At 46.6% G+C, this 22080-nt stretch overlaps 1 protein-coding gene across 1 annotated transcript in view; it reads right to left on the bottom strand.

Annotated features, from left to right (window-relative positions):
* carm1l (coactivator-associated arginine methyltransferase 1, like) overlaps positions 1-17245 on the bottom strand; it is a 77212-nt gene extending 59967 nt beyond the window's left edge. The window contains 1 exon segment of the mRNA XM_055632802.1: positions 16553-17245. Coding sequence (XP_055488777.1) covers positions 16553-16748 — 196 coding nt within the window. The 5' untranslated portion in view covers positions 16749-17245.
* Between the last annotated feature and the right edge of the window lie 4835 nt (positions 17246-22080).

Genomic DNA, 22080 nt, shown 5'->3' with positions numbered 1-22080 from the left:
ACATCCGTGGAGTCTTTTCAGTTCCTTGGAACTATCATCTCCAAGGACCTGAATTGGGGGGCCACCATCGACTCCAGTCAAAGAGGCCCAACAGAGGATGTACTTCCTGCCTGCGGCAGCTGAGGAAACACAACCTGCCACAGGTAATGATGGTCCAATTCCATAGTGCCATCATAGAGACTTCTCCGCTTCTCCATCATGGTGTGGTTTGGCTCAGCCACCAAACACGACATGCGGATTCTGCAGCGAATTGTCCGATCAGCTGAGAAGCTTGTTGGCTGCATCCTTCCGCCCATTGACGAACTGTACACTGCAAGGGCCACGAAGCAAGCGGGTACGATCATCTCTGACCCCTCTCACCTTGGCCACAAACTCTTTGAAGCACTTCCCTCTGGAAGGCGACTCCGGACTGTCAAAGCCGCCACAGCCATACATAAAAACAGCTTTTTTTCATGAGCAGTAACTCTATTCAATAACCAAGTCTGTAGCCTCCTTTTGCTTCGGTATTATATTTCATTCAAATGTTTAAACTGTAATGTTTTATTATTAATGTTTAATGTTTTATGTGTCATTCTTTATTGTTACTGTATGTCGTGTTGTTACTTGCAAGCAGAGCACAAAGGCAAATTCCTTGTATGTGTACATACTTGGCCATTAAACTTATTCAAATCATTCATTCATTCAAAACTTAATCTATTTCCAAATGGCTAAGGAACCATTGACATAGCAGTGCATCCAAATAAGTGTCACAGCTCAGCATTGGCTTGATAAACAAGACTTTCTCAGTGGCAATATTTCACTCACTGGGCCGGCTCAAGAGAGAAAAATCAACGTGTTACTTTGACACACTGACACTTGGACAGCAGGGCATAGCGTTGCAGCTGGACTTCCCTATACTAAAACAGAGCAGACATATCTAGCACGCTGCAAGAGCATTGTAGGAAGTGAAAGTTTGAATTTGCATATGAAGAGTAGAATCAATAAAGAATTTGTCGAGTTATTTGTATAATAAGGCTCGTACCATGACGTAAACGGAGTATATCTTTATTTAGCAACTCTGTACAGTAGCCGCAGGCTCGTGTGCATGCCCGGGCAACTCCCCAACTGCCACTCCCCCGGGTTCCCACGGCACATCCGGCCACCGCATTCCTTACACTATTATTCCCATAATACCACATCTCCCTTTCTTTGAGATCAAAGGGTGGACTACCTTTGTCTACTGCGCTCTATCAGCCCAGTAATCTCTCAGCACTCCCTGCAGTTGGTTTTTGTCGGGCCAGCCGTCTGTGCAGTACTCCATCAGTGCAGAGCATGTGCTGTCTGCCTGCAGGTGCTCATGTAGGCTGCTCAGATAATCTCCACTGACAGGAATGTTGCTGATGACAGAGTCTACATAGATGTTGGTGTCCTCTAATAGGCTTGTGTCTGTGTGTGTTCTTGCGGCTCTCAGAGGAGCACGAGATAAGGTGTCGGCTGTCCACAGGCTTTTGCCAGGGACATGATCGACTGTATAGCTGTACCTCATGAGTCTCATCCTAAATCTTTGGACTCTTGGTGGGAGGTCATCCAAAGCTTTCCCTCCCAGCAGACTCACCAACGGCTTGTGGTCAGTTTCCAGCTCGAATGGTCTTCCCAGGATGAAACAGCTGAACCTTTCACATGCCCACGTCGCAGCCAATGCCTCCTTCTCTACTTGAGCATAGCGCTGCTCTGTTGGTGTCATTGACCTGGACGCATATACCACAGGTGACCACATGGCATCGCTCTTCTGCAGCAGGACTGCCCCCAGGCCAAAGGAAGAGGCATCAGCAGAGATCTTTAGAGCACTGTTTGGGTTGTATAATGTGAGCACTGGTGTGGATGACAGCTCTGTTTTTAACTGATCAAAGGCGGCCTGCTGCTCTGTCCCCCAGTACCAGTGGTTCTTCTTGGACAGCAGGTCTCGTAGCACTTTGTCTTTTTCAGCCAGGTTAGGCAAGAAGCGGCCCAGCTGATTGACCATGCCCAGAAAACTCCTGAGTTCGCTGACATTTTTGGGTGCATCCATCTCTTATACTGCTCTCGTCTTCTCTGGATCTGGCTTCACTCCATCTGCTGAAATCACATGACCCAGGAATCTGACTGTGTGGCGTGTGAGCTCACATTTGTCCATGTTGAGCGTAATGCCGGCCTTTTGTGCCTTCTCTAGCTTTGGATGACCTCCCACCAAGAGTAGCCGCACATCATACTCCTCCTGCGTCTGTCCCCAGACCAGGATGTCATCCATGTGACACAGTACCCCCTCCAGGCCACCGGTCACTTCTGTCATCATCATCCTTTGAAAGTGCTCGGGGGCTGATGCTATGCCAAAGGGTAGACGGTTAAAATAGTAGCGCCCAAAAGGCGTGATGAAGGTGGTGTATTTGGCAGACTCTTTTGTCAATGGTACTTGCCAAAAGCCCATGTTGGCATCTAATTTGCTGAATACTGTTGCGCCAGCTAGCATGCCCAGAGTGTGCTCGACAGAAGGCAGGATAAACTTTTCTCTGCATACTGATCCATTCATCATTGTGAAGTCCACACAAATGCGAACATCACCTGTTTTTTTCGGCACCACCACCATCCCGGCACACCAATCAGTCGGCTCCTCAATCTTGGTGATTACGCCCATCTTCTCCATACGGTCTATCTCCTCCTTCACTTTTCCCATAAGCGGCAGAGGGACTCTGCGTGGCGTGTGGAGAGAGAAGGGCACAGCCTCTGGCTTCAATTTAATTGAGTATGGCCTCCGAACAAGACCCAAGCCGCTACACAGCTTCGGATATTGATGTTTCACTGATTCCACGGTGATGCCGTCAACCCTGCACACAAGCTGAAGCCTTTCTATGGCAGGCCTTCCCAACAGTGCAGTGTGCAGGTCTTTGACTACATAAATGTTCTCTATGGCTGTCTTTTTGCCTCTGCGCAGTGTTTCTCTGGCTACACCCAGGACAGAGAGTGCATTGCCCCCTGGCCCAAACAATGGGCGTGTCGACACTGCCAGGCGCTGCACATCATGCCCCCCTGTAATGTCATGGTACACCTCCGCTGGCATGGCGGTGACATCAGCACCAGTGTCTATTTTAAAGCACACTTTTTTTTGTCTCACTTGTAGCTGCACCGTCCACGGGTCTTTTCCAGCATCCACGGCTCCCAGGAAAAAGCTCTCTTCTTCCTCTGTAGTGACAGCATTGAGAGATTTTGCACTGTTTCTGCACACTTTGCCATAATGTCCCTTTTTGCCACAGTTGTGACACACTGCATCTTTAGCAGGGCATTCCAATTTTCCATGCGAGGGCATTTTTCCACATCTATAACAGGCCTTTGAACCTGGCTGTGGCTGTGTATTAAGTTTATTTTTGCCTGGTGTTTGTGCTTGTGGCTGAGGCTTTGAGGGAAATTTGGGTTTTCTGTAGCTTTTAGCATGCACAGCATCAACATTTGAGCACTTGCTAGCACCGTTATTTTCTCCTCTTAAGTCAGACCACTGTCGTCTAACTTCTTCAGACTGCCTTGTTTTTGTTATAGCAGTTCCACGGGTTAGGTCTCTGTCTAGCTGTAGCTTTTCTGACAATGAGACGTTTCTCAGCCCGACCACTAACCTGTCGCGGATCAGCTCGTTCTGTAACTGTCCATAGTTGCAGTGTTCAGCTAATCCGTATAGAGCAGTGATGAAGGAATCCACCGTTTCTCCTGGCAGTTGCACACGCTGATTGAACTTGGCTCTTTCGTAGATTACATTCTTTTTAGGTACAAAAAATGCATCAAAACCCGCCTTGACATCCGTGTACATCCTCCTCTCATCTGCAGTTAGCGTTAGCCCCTTTAGCACATCTTCGGCTTCATCGCCCATGCAATACACTAACGTGTTCACCTGGTTTTCTGCCGACGTCGCGTTTAAATTGCTTGCAAGCCGAAAGCGGTCGAATCTCCTGATCCAACGCTCCCATTCTTGAGGCTTGGTAAAATCGAATGGCTCTGGAGGTTGTATTGTGAACGTAGCAGTTGGTGTGGGTTGTGCCATATCTGCCGGCTCCTCTCCCATTTCCCGCCAAAACGATACCCCTTCCTCTTTTTTTTTTGCTTACAAGGCTCCCACTTCCGACAGCATGTCGAGTTATTTGTATAATAAGGCTCGTACCACGATGTAAACGGAGTATATCTTTATTTAACAACTCTGTACAGTAGCCGCAGGCTCGTGTGCATGCCCGGGCAACTCCCCAACTGCCACTCCCCCGGGTTCCCACTTCACATCCGGCCACCGCATCCTTACACTATTATTCCCATAATACCACAGAATTGAGTTAAGTTTCGTTGACATTTCCACCACAAGAACGATGCACAAGGCATTTGAAGAAAAATAAAAAGAGCATGTAATGGATTACCTAGACTGCATTGATTTATTATATGGAGGCTCCAGTAAATTTAAATATTAAAAGGGACTTTATCTAAAATTTTCTTGCAATATTAAGACTGCAGTATTACAAAATTATAAAATTGTATACATTTGTATTCACACCAGAGTATTTTTCTGAATAACACTTAAATTTACTGATATCTCTCAAATTTGGAGGCACTTTACTGTTTAGTCAGTTATTGGCCGATTCTAATGATTGTATACCTGCATTTATTAATACAAAAACAGTAGGATAATAAATATCAAGACATGACAGTCGTCCCAACTCATTCATGCCAACTCATTCATGCGTTTCATCCCAACTCATTCATGCCAACTCATTCATGCGTTTCATCCCAACTCATTCATGCCAACCAAGATGGCCCATCTAGGCAAGTCCCATTTTCCAGTATTTGGTTCGTATTCCTCTAAACCTTTCATATCCATGTACCTGTCTCAATCTCTTTTAAACCTTTGCTATCTATGTATCTGTCTAAATGTATCTGGAACCTCTCCTGTCCATGTATCTGTCTCAATGACTTTTAATTCTTTGCTATCTATGTACCTGTCTAAATGTCTTTTAAACCAGATGTCTTTCTAAATCATCAAACCAGGTAAACAACAGCACAAGGTAAAAGGCACCATTTTTAACCAATATTTTAAACATTTTGTACTACATTAGAATGCAAAGCTTGGAAATCATAGTCATACATTATGGAAACAGGCCCTTCTGCCCACCCAGCCAGGTCATTTTATTCGTCCCTCGTTCCCAGCCCCGCCCCCAGATTCCAACACTCACCGGCACACCAGGGGAAATATACAGTGGATCAATGAACCTGCCAACTTGCAGTCTTTGGAATGTGAAAGGAAATCGGATGAAACTCCACATAGATTTCACTCGAGGTCAGTGTTGCTGAAGCTACGAGGCAGTGGTTCACGTAGGGATACTATTCTGACACTCTACTACAGTGGATTAATTTGTTAACTAAATTGTCACTAACTTAGTCTAAGCAATGCTTTGATATTAGTGACAGTCAACATAAACACATAAAGCCCCAGGAAAATAAGTTTGAATATTACCAGCGAATAGTGCAAAACAAATGTTTCCCAGACAATTAGTTGACTTCACGCTTCAAAATAACAAAATTGTACAGTAGTAATTTAATGCATAACTTCTCCAATTTCAGGTAGTCCCTGCTTTCTCCTTCCTTCCCTCTCCCCTCCCCAGCTCTCTCACATCCCACACTCCGCCTCTTCCATTCTTCTTCCCACGTCCCCCACCCCCACATCAGTTCGAAAAATGGTCTCGACCCAAAACGTCGCCCATTTCCTTTGCTCCATTGTTGCTCTGCCTCACCCGCTGAGTTTCCCCAGCATTAATGCACGACTGATCAGTGGCAGGAGGTAAAATGGAGTCCATTTACTAAATCAACGAGGATTTAGTCTTATTATTAGAATATGACAATTACTGATTTTAAATGTAATTATCTCCATTTTATGCCTATACGGTTGCTCATGCTTCATTTCAAAATTTGAGCTCCAGCAAATTACATTTATGACGCATAATCAGAGTACGCAGTCTAATCTTCAACAGTTAGACTTTCTTGTCCATGCTACTTAAAATGTGGCCATCATTCTCCCTTATTCTACATCATTTACCTCTCAAAAGATTCCCATTTGCTGGTATAGTCGGAATATTTCAAAAGCAATTCCTTGGGATTAAGGATGCCTTGGCAGGCACGGAAATCACTATCAATACATGCTGGGGACACAATTTATTGGCAGCCGCGCGTGCGTACACACGCGAGGCTTCGGCTGTGGGCCTTGTGGACGGTAACATCGGGAGCCGACCTGGTTGCACGGTGCGGGGGATACCGTCCTTCAGCCGCTTCCTGGTGAGGGCGCGACTATTATTCGAGTCCGAACTCCAGCAACAGCATGACCGACTCCGAACTCCAGCAACAGCATCTTCGTCCGCCCGAAATCGTGGGGCTTGAATCAGCTCGTTCACGGAGTCTTTCATAGGCCAGGGGGGGCTTCAACATCGTGAGCCTAGATCGCCTCAATACAGCAGTTTGATTTTATGCTGTGCCGGGCACAGAAAGCCCCCACGAACAGGCCGATTCAGCCCTTAGAAAGTGTCTGATAAAGTCCGGATTACAAAACATGCGGGGGGGGGGGGGGGGGGTACAATTCTCAAAGCTAGGGGGGGGGGGGGGGGGGGCTGCTTTGTTGCACTACACTCTAGGGCTTTTGGCAGGCTCTTCCACAAGTGGGACAATTGGGCTGCAGGTGGGCTGGGCTTGCATACTCCTTCCTCGGTTTGCACTTGGACTACATGGGCTCCTGTCAGAATTACCTCATGTGCCCGGTGCCCTTGCAGATTTTTCTCGTGCAGGGTGAACATTCCTGAGCCTACAGCACCCTCCCACGAGGCAGGGAAGATGCTGCGCTTTTCAAAATGGTCTTGAGATGCCTGCAAAACACTTTTTCCTATCCTGTGAAGCTGCATGTGACAGTGAAGTCTGGAGTAGAGTTCACCTTGAGAGTCTGGTGTCAGACATGTGGAATGACATGGTCCGCCCATGTAACAGTATTGGGATTGGACGCAGACATTGGTCAGCCTCTCCCACCAGTCGACTTCAAGGATCTTGCAAAAAACAGTGCTCAAGGCTTTCCCAGTGAATGTGCAAAGTTAGTGCAACTCTAAATCTCACATTTACTGCTTCCATTACACAATCGATTGAAAGAAAAGATACCATCCTGTCCAAGAAAATGGAGCTCTATGGAGCCAATTATAGGTGTTTACTGGATCAAGTAAAAGCTTTCCTCATAGTTTTTAACAACTTGTCCCACCCTCTGTCAGCTCCACAATGTCCGAATTACAACTGCAGAATCACAATACAAGATCAGATTCATGCAACTTCGGCAGTTATCCAAGCATTGCAAACCCATGTATCTCTCACACATGATATATTTCTAACATCATACAAATGTCTCCAAATGGAAGGTGCTGTTCTGTACTCTAGTAAAATTAGAAAAAACATCCAAGCTGAAAAATGACCAATTGGTACAATTCTGGGGCAGTAAAATTATCCAGGATTTGGACCCAAAATGTCAACCGTTCCTTTCCTTCCACATATGCTGCACTACTTAGAGTTCCTCCAGCAGATAGGTTATCGCTCCAAATTCCAGCACCTGCCGTCTCATGTTTGTGCATGAAAGCAAGATCTTGAACTGAACTGGGATCCCTTCTCAGTCAGCAGTAATTAAGGTTTGTGGGGGCGCAGCAAGTCAGCTGCCCTGCGTGTTCGTTATTTAGACTTTTTTTGTTTTTTTTAGTGTGTCCAAATGTTTGTTTTAGTGTCTCTCGGTTTGTCTTGTGTAGGGGGTGGTGGGGAAAAAGGTGAGGAACCACTTTCGGTCGCCTCCTCGACGGAGAGGTGACTTTTTCCATGTCGTCTCCCTCGCGACCTAACAGCATGGATTGGAACAGCCTTTACTGGAGTCGGAACCAGAGCTTCAGCAGCGGGCGCAGCGTGGACTTTTTCCACAGCGGAGCGGATGAACCCTTGCCGGGGGTCGCCAGAAAGGAGTGCTCCGATCGTTGGCCTGGTGACATCATGGGGCTGTGGTCTGCGGAGCTTCTGGCCGCGGGTGTGGGGTGGACTTACCATCCGGAGTCTGGGATCCCTTGCCGGGGATCACCGGAGAAGAGCTCCGACCACCAGCCTGCGGCCTATAACATCCTAAAACCGCGGTCTCCGGTAAGAAAGTGCCGATTCGGGCGCTCCAAGCCGCGGAGTCCGTTTGACCATCCCGACGTCGGAGTTTGGAACATCACGACGAGAGGGCTTGTACATCGTGCCGTCCGTAGCGGCCAATACGGATGGTCCATGGCCCTGACCACGGGTGAACAAAGGAGGAGGACTGGCTGAACTTTGTGCCTTCCACCACAGTGAAGAATGCAGTGGTGGATGTTTGTGTTAAATCCTATTGTGTGTTCTTTTTAAGTGTATCGCTGCTGGCAAATTCATTTCACTGCACCTTCGGGTGCACGTGACAAATAAAATGGACTTTGTCTTTGACTTTGATCAGACCAAATACATTGCCACTTCACCAGCACACATCCCAACACAAATCTCTCAAGATAGATCCAAAAAGTTGGAGTAACTCAGCAGGACAGACAGATTGCATTATGAAGAAGGATCTCGACCCGAAACGTCACCCATTCCTTCTATCCAGATATACTGCCTGTCCTGCTGAGTTATGCCAGCTTTATGTTCTATCTTCGGTTTAAACCAGCATCTGCAGTTCCTTCCAACACATAATTCTCTCAAAGTCCAGCATCTGCAGTTCCCTCTTAAACACATAATTCTCTCAAATAAGTTGGTTGAAGAATTGAACGTTGTGAGAGATTTAGGCAAATGATGAAATACATCCTAACAATTATTTAATTGAAAAAGATTTACAAACCATTCATTTTTAAAATACGTTACAAATCTCACACAGGGAAGTTGCTTAACAGCTCACCTTAGCATGCAATGACAGGAAGTCTATCCTGATCTTTTAATGCAAGGAGTATTGTGGAGAAAAGCAGATGAATTTAGAGTCTTGATTGGTGCTTGGGACTATGATGTGGTCACTACAGAAACATAATTGCGAGAGGGAACCGACTGGTAGCTCAATGTTCCGGGGTTTCGATGCTTCAGGCGTGATCGAGAGGGAGGCAAGGGAAGTGGAGAAGTTGCACTACTAAATCAGAGAGATTGCCACGGTGGCACTCAGAGAGGGCAAATTGGTGGGTTTGTCCACTGATGCGCTACATGTGAGCACTCTAATAGAATTGGACTATATTTCCCCCCCTTCTAAAAGGTTCCAATAGCATGCAGGAGATAGAGGAAAAGCTATGTAGACAGGTTACCGAAAGAAGCTGAAGCAACAGGGTTGTCTAAGAGGGCTACTTTAACTTCCCCAACATTGAATGGGACTTCCTTGGTGCTTAGACAGGGCAGAATTTGTGAGGTATATACAAGAGTTTCTTAAAACAGTACGAGGATGGTCCAACCTGAGAATGTAATATGCTGGGCCATGTGTTGGGAAATGAGCCTGGCCAGATGACTGGTGTTACAGTGGAAAAGCTTTTTGGGAATAGTGATCACAATTCCATAAGTTTGAAAGATTGTTTTGAATAGATAGAAGGCTGGATCTTGCGTGAAGGTACCTTGGAGTTAGTCAAATTGCAACATTATTAGGCAGGAGCTTGGGAGGATACATTGGAAGGAGTGGTTATTGAGCAAGTATACATCCAACACGTGGGAGTCAGTTAAAGCCGAGTTCATCAAAGTTCAGAACTGGCATAAGGAGGAGGGATAAGGATGGCAAAGCAAGGGAATCTTGGATGGCCTGAGGTTGTAAATTTGGTTAAAACAAAGTTTTAAGAGGATGAAATCAGACAGGCCCTTTGAGGAATATAAAGAAAGGAGGAAAGAACTCAAGCAGCAATGAGAAGGGCCTAAATGGCCGACAAAATGTCTTTGGCAAGTTGGATTAAGGAAAAGATATTTGTACCTACATTAGAAATATAATGGCAAGCAGGGAGATGGTAGGATCGCTCAAGGAAAATGGAGTGAATTTGTGGTCGGAGACTGGGGATGCAGGAGCGATACTAAACAGGTACTTTGCATCTGTTTTCACCAAGGACATGGACGACAGCAAGGTCAGTGTGGAAAATATTAGCACGCAAGGGCAATTTGAGATAAAGAAGGAGATGGGATTGGGACTCTTGAGGAGCATTCAAATGAATAAATCCCCAAGATATAATGGGATCCATCCCAGATTGTTGAGAGGCAAGAGAGGAGAATGTGGGAACCTTGACAAAGATCTTTGCTTCTTCTCGAGCTACTGGCGAAGCCCCAGAAGACCAGAGAGCAGCTAATAATAAGAGCAGGGGATAAATCCCCAGGGCTTGATGGTCTGCATCCCAGGGTCCTCAGGGAGGTGGCTCTAGAAATAGTGGACGCATTGGTGATCATTTTCCAATGTTCATTAGATTTTGGATTAGTTCCTGTGGATTGGAGGATAGCTAATGTTATCCCACTTTTCAAGAAAGGAGCGAGAGAGAAAACGGGGAATTACAGACCAGTTAGCCTGACTTCGGTGGTGGGAAAGATGCTGGAGTCAATTATTAAAGAGGTAATAATGGGGCATTTGGATAGCAGTAAAAGGATTAGTCCAAGTCAACATGGATTTATGAAAGGGATATCATGCTTGACTAATCTTCTGGAATTTTTTGAGGACGTGACAAGTAAAATGTATAAAGGGGTACCAGTGGATGTAGTGTATCTAGACTTTCAGAAAGCCTTTGATAAGGTCCTGCACGGGAGACTGGTGACTAAAATTAGAGCACATGGTATTGGGGTAGGGTGTTGACATGGATAGAAAGTTGGTTGGCAGACCGGAAGCAAAGAGTAGGAGTGAACGGGTCCTTTTCAGAATGGCAGGCAGTGGTGAGTGGAGTGCCGCAAGGCTCGGTGTTGGGGCCGCAACTGTTTACCATATATATTAATGATTTGGAAGAGGGAATTAGGAGCAACATTAGCAAGTTTGCGGATGACACAAAGCTGGGTGGCAGTGTGAACTGTGAAGAGGATGTTAGGAGGTTGCAGGGTGACCTGGACTGGTTGAGTGAGTGGGCAGATACGCGGCAGATGCAGTATAATATAGATAAATGGGAGGTTATCCACTTTGGCGGCAAAAACAAGGGGGCAGATTATTATCTCAATGGGGTTAGGTTAGGTATGGGGGAGGTGCAGCGAGACCTGGGCATCCTTGTACACTGGTCACTGAAAGTTGGCGTGCAGGTACAGCAGGCAGTGAAGAAAGCTAATGGAATGTTGGCCTTCATACCAAGAGGATTTCAGTATAGGAGTAAAGAGGTTCTTCTGCAGTTGTATAGGGCTCTGGTGAGACCACATCTGGAGTATTGTGTCCAGTTTTGGTCTCCTAAGTTGAGGAAGGACATCCTTGTGATTGAGGCAGTGCAGCGTAGGTTCACGAGATTGATCCCTGGGATGGCGGGACTGTCATACGAGGAAAGATTGAAAAGACTAGGCTTGTATTCACTGTAGTTTAGAAGGATGAGGGGTGATCTTATAGAAACATATAAAATTATAAAAGGACTGGACAATGCTAGATGCAGGAAAAATGTTCCCAATGTTGGGCGAGTCCAGAACCAGGGGCCACAGTCTTAGAATAAAGGGCAGGTCATTTAAGACTGAGGTGAGAAAAAACATTTTCACCCAGAAAGTTGTGAATTTATGGAATTCCCTGCCACAGAGGGCAGTGGAGGCCAAGTCACTGGATGGATTTAAGAGAGAGTTAGATAGAGTTCTAGGGGCTAGTGGAGTCAAGAGATATGGGGAGAAGGCAGGCACGGGTTATTGATAGGGGACGATCAGCCATGATCACAATGAATGGCAGTGCTGGCTCGAAGGGCCGAATTGCACCTATTTTCTATGTTTCTAATATTGTTCCCACATTTAAGAAACAAAGTAGAGAGAATCCAAAGAATTGTAGGCCATTGAGGTGGTTGGGAAGCTATTGGAGAGGATTATTCTGGATAAGATTTACTCCCATTTAGAAGAGAATGTGTTAATTAGGGACAGTCAGCATGGCTTTGTACATGGCAAATCGTGTTTTAATAAGTTGATCAAGTTTTGAAGGATTGATGAAGGTGATCGATGGAGGTAGGACAGTGGATGTTTTCTACATGGATTTTTATAGGGCATTTGATAAAGTCGGCAATGGTAGACAATAGGTGTAGGAGTAGGTCATTCGGCCCTTCGAGCCAGCACTGCCATTCAACGTGATCACGGCTGATTATCCACAATCAGTACCCCGTTCCTGCCTTCTCCCCATATCCCCTGACTCTAAAAGCTCTATCTAACTCTCTCTTGAAAGCATCCAGAGAACTGGCCTCCACCGCCTTCTGAGGTAGAGAATTCCACAGACTCACAACTGTGTGAAAAAGTTTTTCCTCATCTCCATTCTAAATGGCTTGCCTCTTATTCTTAAACTGAGGCCCCAGGTTCTGGACTCCAACATCAGGAACATGTTTCCTGCCTCTAGCGTGTCCAAACCCCTAATAATCTTATATGTTTCAATAAGATCGCCTCTCATCCTAAATTCCAGAGTATACAATACAATACGATTTTATTCGTCACATTGCACATAAAGTGCACGCCCAGCCACTCCATTCTATCAACATATGACAGTCCCACCATCTAGGAATTATCCTTGTGAACCTACATTGCACTCCCTCAATAGCAAGAATGTCCTTCCTCAAATGTGGAGATCAAAACAGCACACAATACTCCAGGTGTGGTCTCACTAGGGCCCTGTACAACTGCACTCTTTGCTCCTATACTCAACTCCTCTTGTTATGAAGGCCAACATGCCATTCACTTTCTTCACTGCTTGCTGTACCTGCATGCTTATTACCTGCAGGCTGATCCAGAAGATTAAAATGCACAAGATTAACAGTTTCTTGGTTGTATAGCTTCAGAACTGGATTACTGACACAAGACAGAGGGCTGTGTTGGAAGGACAATACTCAGGCTGGAGTTATGTGACCAGTAGAGTTCCGATTGGACACAAAATGCTGGACTAACTCAGTGGGGCAGGCAGCACCCCTGGAGAGAAGGAATGGGTGATGTTTCGTGTCAAGACCCTTCTTCAGACTGATCAGTCTCCAGACGTCACCCATTCCTTCTCTTCCTACCACCTCACTGGCCTACATTCCTTCTCTCCAGAGATGCTGCCCGTCCCGCTGAGTTACTTCAGCATTATGTGTCAACCTTCAATTTAACCCAACATTTCCAGTTCTTTCTTACACAAGTTCCAATTCGATCCGTGCTGGGACCTCTACTGTTTGTGATAGATAGATATATAGATAGATAAATATAGATAGATATTGACCTGGACATCATCGTAGATGGGCTGGTTAGCAAGTTTCCAAATAATAGCAAGATTGCTGGAGCCACAGACTGTGAGGATAGCTTTCAGAGTATACAATAAGATATAGAAATGGCCAGAGAAATTGCACATGGATTTTAATCTGAGCAAGTGTGAGGTCTTGCACTTTGGCAGTCATATTGAAGGGAAAATATACAATCAATGGCATGACCCTTAACAGAATTGATGTACAGAGGGATCATGGCATAAGTTATAGGAGCAAAATTAGGCCTTCCGGCCAATCAAGTCTACTTTGCCATCTTTCCCTCTTAACCCCATTCTCCTGCCATCTTCCCATTACCCCAAACATATCAAGAATCTGTCAATCTCCACCTTAAAAATAACCATTGACTTGGCCTCCACATCCTCCTGTGGCAATGAATTCCACAAATTCACCACCCTCTAACTAAATAAATTCCTCCCCATCTCCTTTCTCCATCTCCTTTCTAAAGGTACAAACTTTTATTCTGATCTGGTCTTACTCTCTCCCAGTAGTGGAAGCATCCTCTCCACATCCACATTATCCAGGCCTTTCAATATTCCATAAGTTTCAATGAGGTCCTCCCTCATCCTTCTAAACTCCAGCAGTACAGGCCCAGTGCCATCAAATGTTAACCCAATCATTCCTGGGATCATTCACGTAAACCTCCTCTGGACCCTCTCCCACGCCAGCACATCCTTCCTCGGATATGGGGCCTAAAACTGCTCACAATTCTCCAAATACGGTCTGACCAGTGCCTTATAGAGCCTTAGCATTATATCCCTGTTTTGACGATATTCTAGTCCTCACAAAATAAATGATAGTTGTACATTTGGCTTCCTTACTACCGACTCGACTTGTAGATTAACTTTTTGGGAAACCTGTAACAGCACTCCCAACTCCTTCTGCACCTCTAATTTCAGAATACTCTCCCCATTTAGAAAATAGTCCATGACTATATTCCTACTACCACGATACACGAGTCCACACTTTGCTACACTATATTCCATCTGCCACTTCTTTGCCCACTCTCCCAACCTGTCCAAGTCCTTCTGCAGAGTCACTTGCTTTCTTTGCACTACCTGCCCCTCCACCTATTTTCATATCATCCACAAACTTGGCAACAAAGCTTTCAATCCCCTCATCCAAATCATTAATATACAACGTGAAGTGTACCAGCACCGACCCCTGCGGAACTCCGCTAGTCACTGGCAGCCAACTAGATATTCTCAGAGATATTCGGTTTCCTCCGACACTCCAATGGACACTATAGATTATATACAGGCTGATGAGTTGGTCTTGGCATCATGTTTGGCACAGAGGGGCTGTTTGTGTGACTTACAGTCTTATGTTGTATTTAAAATATTTCAACAAAAAGAATAGTTTATAAATGACTTAAGTGTCATTGATACTGAAGATTATAGTTTAGAACACAGATCTTGGTGGAGCAGAGAATCAATGACAGCAATTCCCAGAGGCCACAGGTGCTTATTCAACACAGAATTGCAGAAGTTGCTGTTGGTTTCACCACTCCATGGCACCTGAGAGCTAGTCGTGATTACAACTGTAAAGTGCGACAAAGGCAAATCTGTTGTTTCAGTAAAGGTTGATGGGAGGCTGCAGAGAAAATGATTTGTAATGTGTACCTGAATGCAGGATGATTCATGGCTGTTAGGACCTCCTATTGATGTGATCATAAGTTCATGTCACAAGAGCAGAACTACACCGTCTGGTCCATCGAGTCTACCCCACCATTCAATCATGGCTGATCTATCTTTCCCTATCAACCCTTCTCCTCATAACCCTTGACACTTTAAGTAATCAAGAATTTGTTCATCTCTGCCTTAAAAATCCCAAATAACAGCCTCCACAGCCATGAATTCCAGATTCACCACCATTTGACTAAAGAAATTATCCCACATAGAAAATAGGTGCAGCAGTAGGCTATTCGGCCCTTCGAGTCTGCACTGCCATTCAATGTGATCATGGCTGATCATCCAACTCAGTATCCTGTACCTGCCTTCTCTCCATACCCCCTGATCCCTTTAGCCACAAGGGCTACATCTAACTCCCTCTTAAATATAGCCAATGAACTGGCATCTCCTTGCTAAAAGAACGTTCTTTTATTCCGAGGCTGTGCCCTCTGGATATACACTCCCCCACTTGTGGAAACATCCTCTCTACCCAGGCCTTTCCATGTTCAGTAAGTTTCAATGAGGTCTCCTCCCCTCATCGAGTACAGATCTAGTGCCTTCAGACGCTCATCATGTTAAACCCAATCATCCACGGGATAATTCTGGTAAACGTCCTCTGGACTCACTCTAATGCCAACACATCCTTCTTGAGATATGGGGCCCAAAACTGTTCATAATACTCCAAATGCGATCTGCCCAGTACCTTATAAAGCCACAGCATTATGTCCCATGATTTTGTGACTTAAAAAAAAAAACTATGTACAGTCTGCTCAATTTGTGTTAAGTGTCTTAAAATGTTGGAATGGGCTGATGGCTCATTAAGTGACAGCACTCATTCCCAACAAAGCTGGGTGGCGCCAGGAGAGTATCCGTGCGGGGATGAGCGACCCTCAGCCACTGGTCGAGATTCCCAAAGTTAGGGATGGGAAGGATCCGTTTGCATTCCTTCTATCTGGGAGATAATTTCGGCCTGGCGAGATGAACTCATCAATACTCTGGGTAAGATGGGAACTTTCTAACCTGTGCTTTGATTAAGGCGGCCGCCCTCATTCACCTCCCAAGCACTTTGAACAAACACAATGAAGGTCTGCAGGAGGTGGCGGTGCTGGGGGGGGGGGGGGGGGCTAGGCTGGGGGGGTGCATGCTGCCTCTGCTGGGAGGGGGGGGGGGGCTGCTGGGGGGGGGGGCTCTACTGGGGGGGGGGGCTGCACACTGCCTCTGCTGGGGGGGGGGGGCTGCCTCTGGGGGGGGGGGGGGGGGGGCTCTGCTGGGGGGGGGGCATGCTGCCTCTGCTGGGGGGGGGGGGGCTCTGCTGGGGGGGGGTGGGGGGGGGGGGGGGGCTCTGCTGGGGGGGGGGGGGGCTGCATGCTGCCTCTGCTGCTGGGGGGGGGGGGGGGGGGTACGGCCGGCAGCCTGCAACCCTGCAGCAATTAACAGGAGCAAACTTACCGTCAATCACCCGCAATTCCGCTCCCTCTTCCTCTGCTTCCACCAGCAATTTCAGCGGCTGCTCACTCCGCAGCGAATTGGAAAACTGAACTCCTCCCTTCGGATCCTCCTTGACGAAGAACAAGGAGACGCTGTGTTGTTGCTGCTGCTGTTGTTGCTGCTGTTGCTGTTGCTGCTGCTGCGCCGAGCTGGCCATAACCAGGCGAGGCACAGACAAAAGCACCGCGACGCCTCCGAGGCAGCAGCGAGTTGAGTTGAGCAGGACGGAAACGCCGGGTTTTGCTGGGTCGGATGATCCGCTGGCCACCTTCCGTCCCCTGCTGGTGGAAACATCCCAGTGACGCGGCCCGGGCTCCGGCTGCTACACGCACCGCCTGCGCAACGCCCAGGGGCCGAGCACAGAACTACCTGCAGCTTAGAACAAACTGCATCGATCTTAGTGAATCACGGCCAGCAATGCAACGAGAGTCCGGCAGTCAAATTTAACCTCTACCTCTACCCCCACCCACCCCGAAAACAAATTGAGTTGGATGCATACTGGGTATAGGATACATTGGGAAAATATACACAGTCCTCCAGGCATATCCCATCTTATAGGTTTCCACAGTTTGCTCACGGTGTTGCTAACCGCGTGATTAAATGTGTGTTCATTGATATTATAGGAGGCGGTTGCAATAAACGTAATAACCCAGTAAATGAGGGCAAAGGATTCGACCTTAGGTTGGATGAGAAAGTAACACGTGTTCACAAAATCGAGATGTTACAGACAGCAGCGACAGAAGTGCGTAAAGTAACACTTCATTTTGAAAGAGACTTGGTCCCGTCAACTAAAACGTCATGACATTTAATTTTAAAATCTAGCCAAATAAAAACAAATCATTTAAACTGTCTAGAAATCCATCTCCTAAATGCTCCTGGAATTCATTCTGTGCATTTTTTGTTATAATTCGCTTCGTCTATAAAGTCCTTCATTATTACCTTATTACCCGTTACATGCACCGACTTCCTTATTTAGATCCTGGTCAACATCACAAATATGTGTATCCCCCCATGAACAGGTTCCCATCAATGAGTTCTGCCCTCTGCTGTTCATCCAAACTTATTCTAAGTCTCACAATCTGCTAAACCAAGATCCTTTCCAACCGCCGTAGTGATGTCATCCCTTATTTACAGAGCAATCCCCTCCTCTTTCCTTCTTTATTATTATTATTATTGTTATTATTATATTACTAAAACTCTCAGCTTGTTTGTTTGTTTGTATGCATGTGTGCGTGGATGTGATATCCGAAAACCCCGCCAAAACAGTACACGATAGCCCTACAATTTTTGGCCTACCTTACTCACCATTGTCCTGGGATGTAAATGAAACAATCGTTCAGATTGATGTTATATTTATATGTTATTGACATTTAAAACTTAAAATAATTTAAAACAGTACCCCCACTTGCCGGCCGTGGCCCTGCAGTTGGGGGAGGCCTGTTAGCACCGCGTGTGCGCAGTGGGTCAGGTATCCACGCTGTGTGTCCGGGGGCGTGGACGGGCTGCGCCAAGGACATGTTGGCTGAGTGTGTCTGGGGGCGACGGCGCTGCTGCCCTGGGCCGCGGGGAGGGAGAGGAGCGGAACTCGCGAGGTGAGGAGGGAGAGTAGGGGATTGAGGGAGAGGAGGGGGTAGGGAGAGGGAGGGTAAAGTGGGATAGGTGAGGAGGGAAAGTGGGGGGTGGAATGGAGGGGGGGAGTGGGGGCGGTAGGGAGTGGGGGATAAAGGGAGAGGAGGGCAGTAGGGGAGGTGAGGAGGGAAAGTGAGGGGTGGGATAAGGGGAGTTGAGGAGTGGGGGAGTTGGGGGGATAGCGGGAGAGGAGGGTAGTAGGAAGTGGAGAGGGGTTATGGAGGGAGGGAGGGTGATGACGGGAAAGGAGAGGGAGTGGGGGAGGGGAGGAGGAGAGGAAATAAGAGGGAGGGGGAATGGAGGAGGATAGGGGTAGGAAGAGGGATGGCGAGGTTATGGAGGAGGGGAGGGGGCAGAGAAAGGAGGGGGCGAGGGGAGGAAGCAGAGGGAGGTTGGTGGGGGGTGGGGAGAGCGAGGTTAATGGACGAGGGGAATAGGGGACTGAAGAGGGAGAATGAGATGCGTTCACATCGACCTTATATTTTACAAGTTATTGCTATTTTAAACTTTAAAAACGTTGCAGTGCATGCGCAGTTTGGTGGAATATTGAGTTGGGGAATGGAACCCAATGGGTCTGCAATTGGTCTAGTCCTTATTAAATGTCCTAAATCCTGGAAACGTATTTCCCAGCTTTGGTTACCCTATGCCGAGGCACGGAAATCGCTAAGAAAAAATGCTGGGGGCACGCACACACGCGAGGCTTCAGCCGTGGGCCCTGTGGACGGTAACATCGAAAGCTGATCTGGTTGGTGACCGACTCCGAACTCCAGCAACACCAGCTTTGTCTGCCCCAAATCGTCGGACTTTAATCAGCCCGTTCACGGGGTCTTTCATCGGCCGGCGGGGGCTTCAGCAACGGGAGCCTCGATCGCCTCGATCGCCTCGATGCAGTGTTTGATTTTAAGCCACGCCGGTCACTGAAAGGCCCCGCGAATGGGCCGATTCAGCCCTTAGAAAGCGGCTGATAAAGTCCGGATTACAAAACATTGGGAGGATTGGCCCCACCTCTCAAATCAGGAGGGCGTGTCCCCCTGACCCCCATAATTCATAATTTATGTTACAATATATTTAATCTGAGGCAGGCAGCGTATCAGTGTGATGTGGGCTGATGCTTTACCTACAGGCGATGTGAATGTACCGTTAAGGCAGGGGTCGGCAACCTACGGCACACTGGCCAGATTCAGCCTGTAACCCGAAATCATCCGGCCCGCTGACATTTTTTTTTGTAACTAGAATGTTGTTCTTGCCTTCAATGGGACCCTGCCCAAGTTGTCCCAGTGCTCGGGCAAGGCAGCTCTTGGGACGGTTTTGACTGGGATGGTTTTACATTGTGAGGTTCACTGTTGCCTAAGTTATTAGTCAGAGTGAACACCCGCTCCTGTGGACACGTCTCACTATGGAGTCTGTTACAGATGGATTCCACCACCTGTTGGTCAATAATTGGATCAATCTTCTGAACCTGTGGCCATGGATCTACCGGCATGGAACTGAACATCCATTGGAATGAATCCATTTACAGAGCCACTCTGCTGCCGGATTCTAAGTTGACCCTGCCTTCCCTCTGTAACCCTCCTCGTCCCCATCAGATGCCAAGTTCCCAGTGTCCTGGTTAAACGTGACCAGTCACGGTTAAGTCTGTGAAACTGGCTCCATCAGAGACTGTGGGGCAGGATTAACAAAATAAAAAATTATTCCGCCTATTGTAGCGGGTGGCTGTTCGTGAGGAGTGTGAGAGAGAGAGTGGAGGAGTGTGGGGCGAGATTTAATTTCCAGCGGCATGTAGAAATGGACCCACAAGGGTGGACACTGCAACGGCAGTAATGAGAGCGAGAGTCTGTTTCAACAGTTTGTTTAATTCCAGCTGAGTTAAAAAAAATAAAACATAAAGCAACCTTATTGATTACCGCCGATGTCCTACATACTGCGATTGATAACGTTACATTACTATATCGCAAAGAGTGAACAAATCCAAATATATCACAGAAAATTGTAAAAGTTTGTTTGCCAAGTTCTCACCAGGCACACCAATAACTGCAATGAGTGTATAACTGTTATACGCTCCGAAGCATAAAGCAATAAAACACCGAAGCATAAAGCAATAAAACCAACAAAATCATCGTAGTTTTGTACAAATGAACCATAAATGCAACTAGTTAATAGTTTTGAAAGCAGTATTTTCTTACCTCGAAGAAGCAAAACTGGAAAATACGGATGAAACGCAGGTCTATATACACGCAGCAGCACAGCTGGCGAGAATGTTTATCGCGAATGATCCATAACCTGGGCATGCGCAGTTGAAATACCAAACTTGCTTATTTGCTCTATCCTTTTACTTTGGTCCTTATTGGAGGTGACATTGGGACTAATTCTAAGATTCTTACCTTTGAGCTGTGTTTTTAACCTCTACTCTGCCTTCCTAATATCCGCTTGCGGGACCTCATCCCACCTCCTACCCATGTAATTGGTACCAATATGGTCCATGACCCCTGGTTCCTCACCCATCCTCTTTACAAGGCACTGTAGCCATTCAGTGACATTCTTAACCCTGGCACCAACGTCCATCCCCAGGTCATGCCTACAGCCACAAATGATTCCCCCAGGCATTAGTGCCCCATATTTCACTATTGCTCTCTCACCTACCCCAAAAAAACTATAACCTGTACCCCAAAGAAAATTTGTTAGTAAACAAGATAGACTTACGCGTCTCCAAGACCTGTCGGCTCTATCTATTCTGCCTCTTCCACTTCACCTCAGCAATCACCTCTTCCCTCTACATCTGATCACCTCTCTGAATGAGCTATCCACAAAGTTCTTGGCATCACAGACATACCTCCGTGATTCCAGCTGCTGCTCCAACTCTGAAACCTAGAAATCAAACTTGCAGCTGGAGACTCTTCCTGTGCATGTGGTTGACTAGGTCATTGGAAGTGTTCATGTTCTATTTTGAATGATCATGTGTCAGTGGTTCCGAAGAAAACAGCAAACCCCCCCCCCCCCCCCCCCCCCCCAAAAAAAAATAACCTTTGAAGACTTTACTATGTCCACCTGACAATCTCCTGCTCCTGCAACAAAACTTGGCATATTGTGTTGGAAAGAACTGCAAAAGCAGGTTGAAATCGAAGATAGACACAAAATGCTGGAGTAACTCAGCAGATAGGCAGCATCTCTGGATAGGAATGGATGATGTTTCGGGTCAAGACCCTTCTTCAGACTGAGTCAAGGGAGAGGGAGATACAGAGATAAGGAAATGTAAGGTGTGAAAATGAGACAAAGGGGATAGAGATTAAGGAAAATGTAGAATAGATCATTGTTAGCTGGGAGAAGGGCCTGTCCCACTTGGCGATTTTGTTGGCGTCATATCAGTGTCGCCAAAAGATTTTGAACATTTCAAAATCCAGCGGCGACAAAAAAAATGTTGCGACACTTGAAAAAACACCGCGTCATACGTCATCACGCTGCGTCACCGCCGTGTTATACGTCATCAAGCTGCGTCATAATGTGTATTTTTCAGTGACCTGATACATCAGTCAATGATGCCGGCAGTCGCCGAAAAATATCGCCGTGGGACAGGCCCTTAAGAACAGAGATAAAATGTAAACGAGGACAGTCAGACTAGTCAGAGAACTGGGAAAGGTGGAGGGATGGAGAGAGGGAAGGCAAAGGTTACTTGAAATTTGAAAAGCCAATATTCATACCGCTGGGGTGTAAGCTACCCAAACGAAATATGAGGTGTTCCTCCAATTTGCCAATATTGTGTGAATGTTTCAAGGGTCAAATATCAGGCACATATTGATTTTCTCAATCTAGACAACTGAGTGTCAATAGGGTCTCAATAATAGGGATGTTGAAAATTCCTCACT

The sequence above is a fragment of the Leucoraja erinacea genome, chromosome 3 (genome assembly GCF_028641065.1).
Source record: "Leucoraja erinacea ecotype New England chromosome 3, Leri_hhj_1, whole genome shotgun sequence".
NCBI lineage: Eukaryota > Metazoa > Chordata > Chondrichthyes > Rajiformes > Rajidae > Leucoraja > Leucoraja erinaceus.
This window is presented reverse-complemented; position numbering and strand designations above follow the sequence as displayed.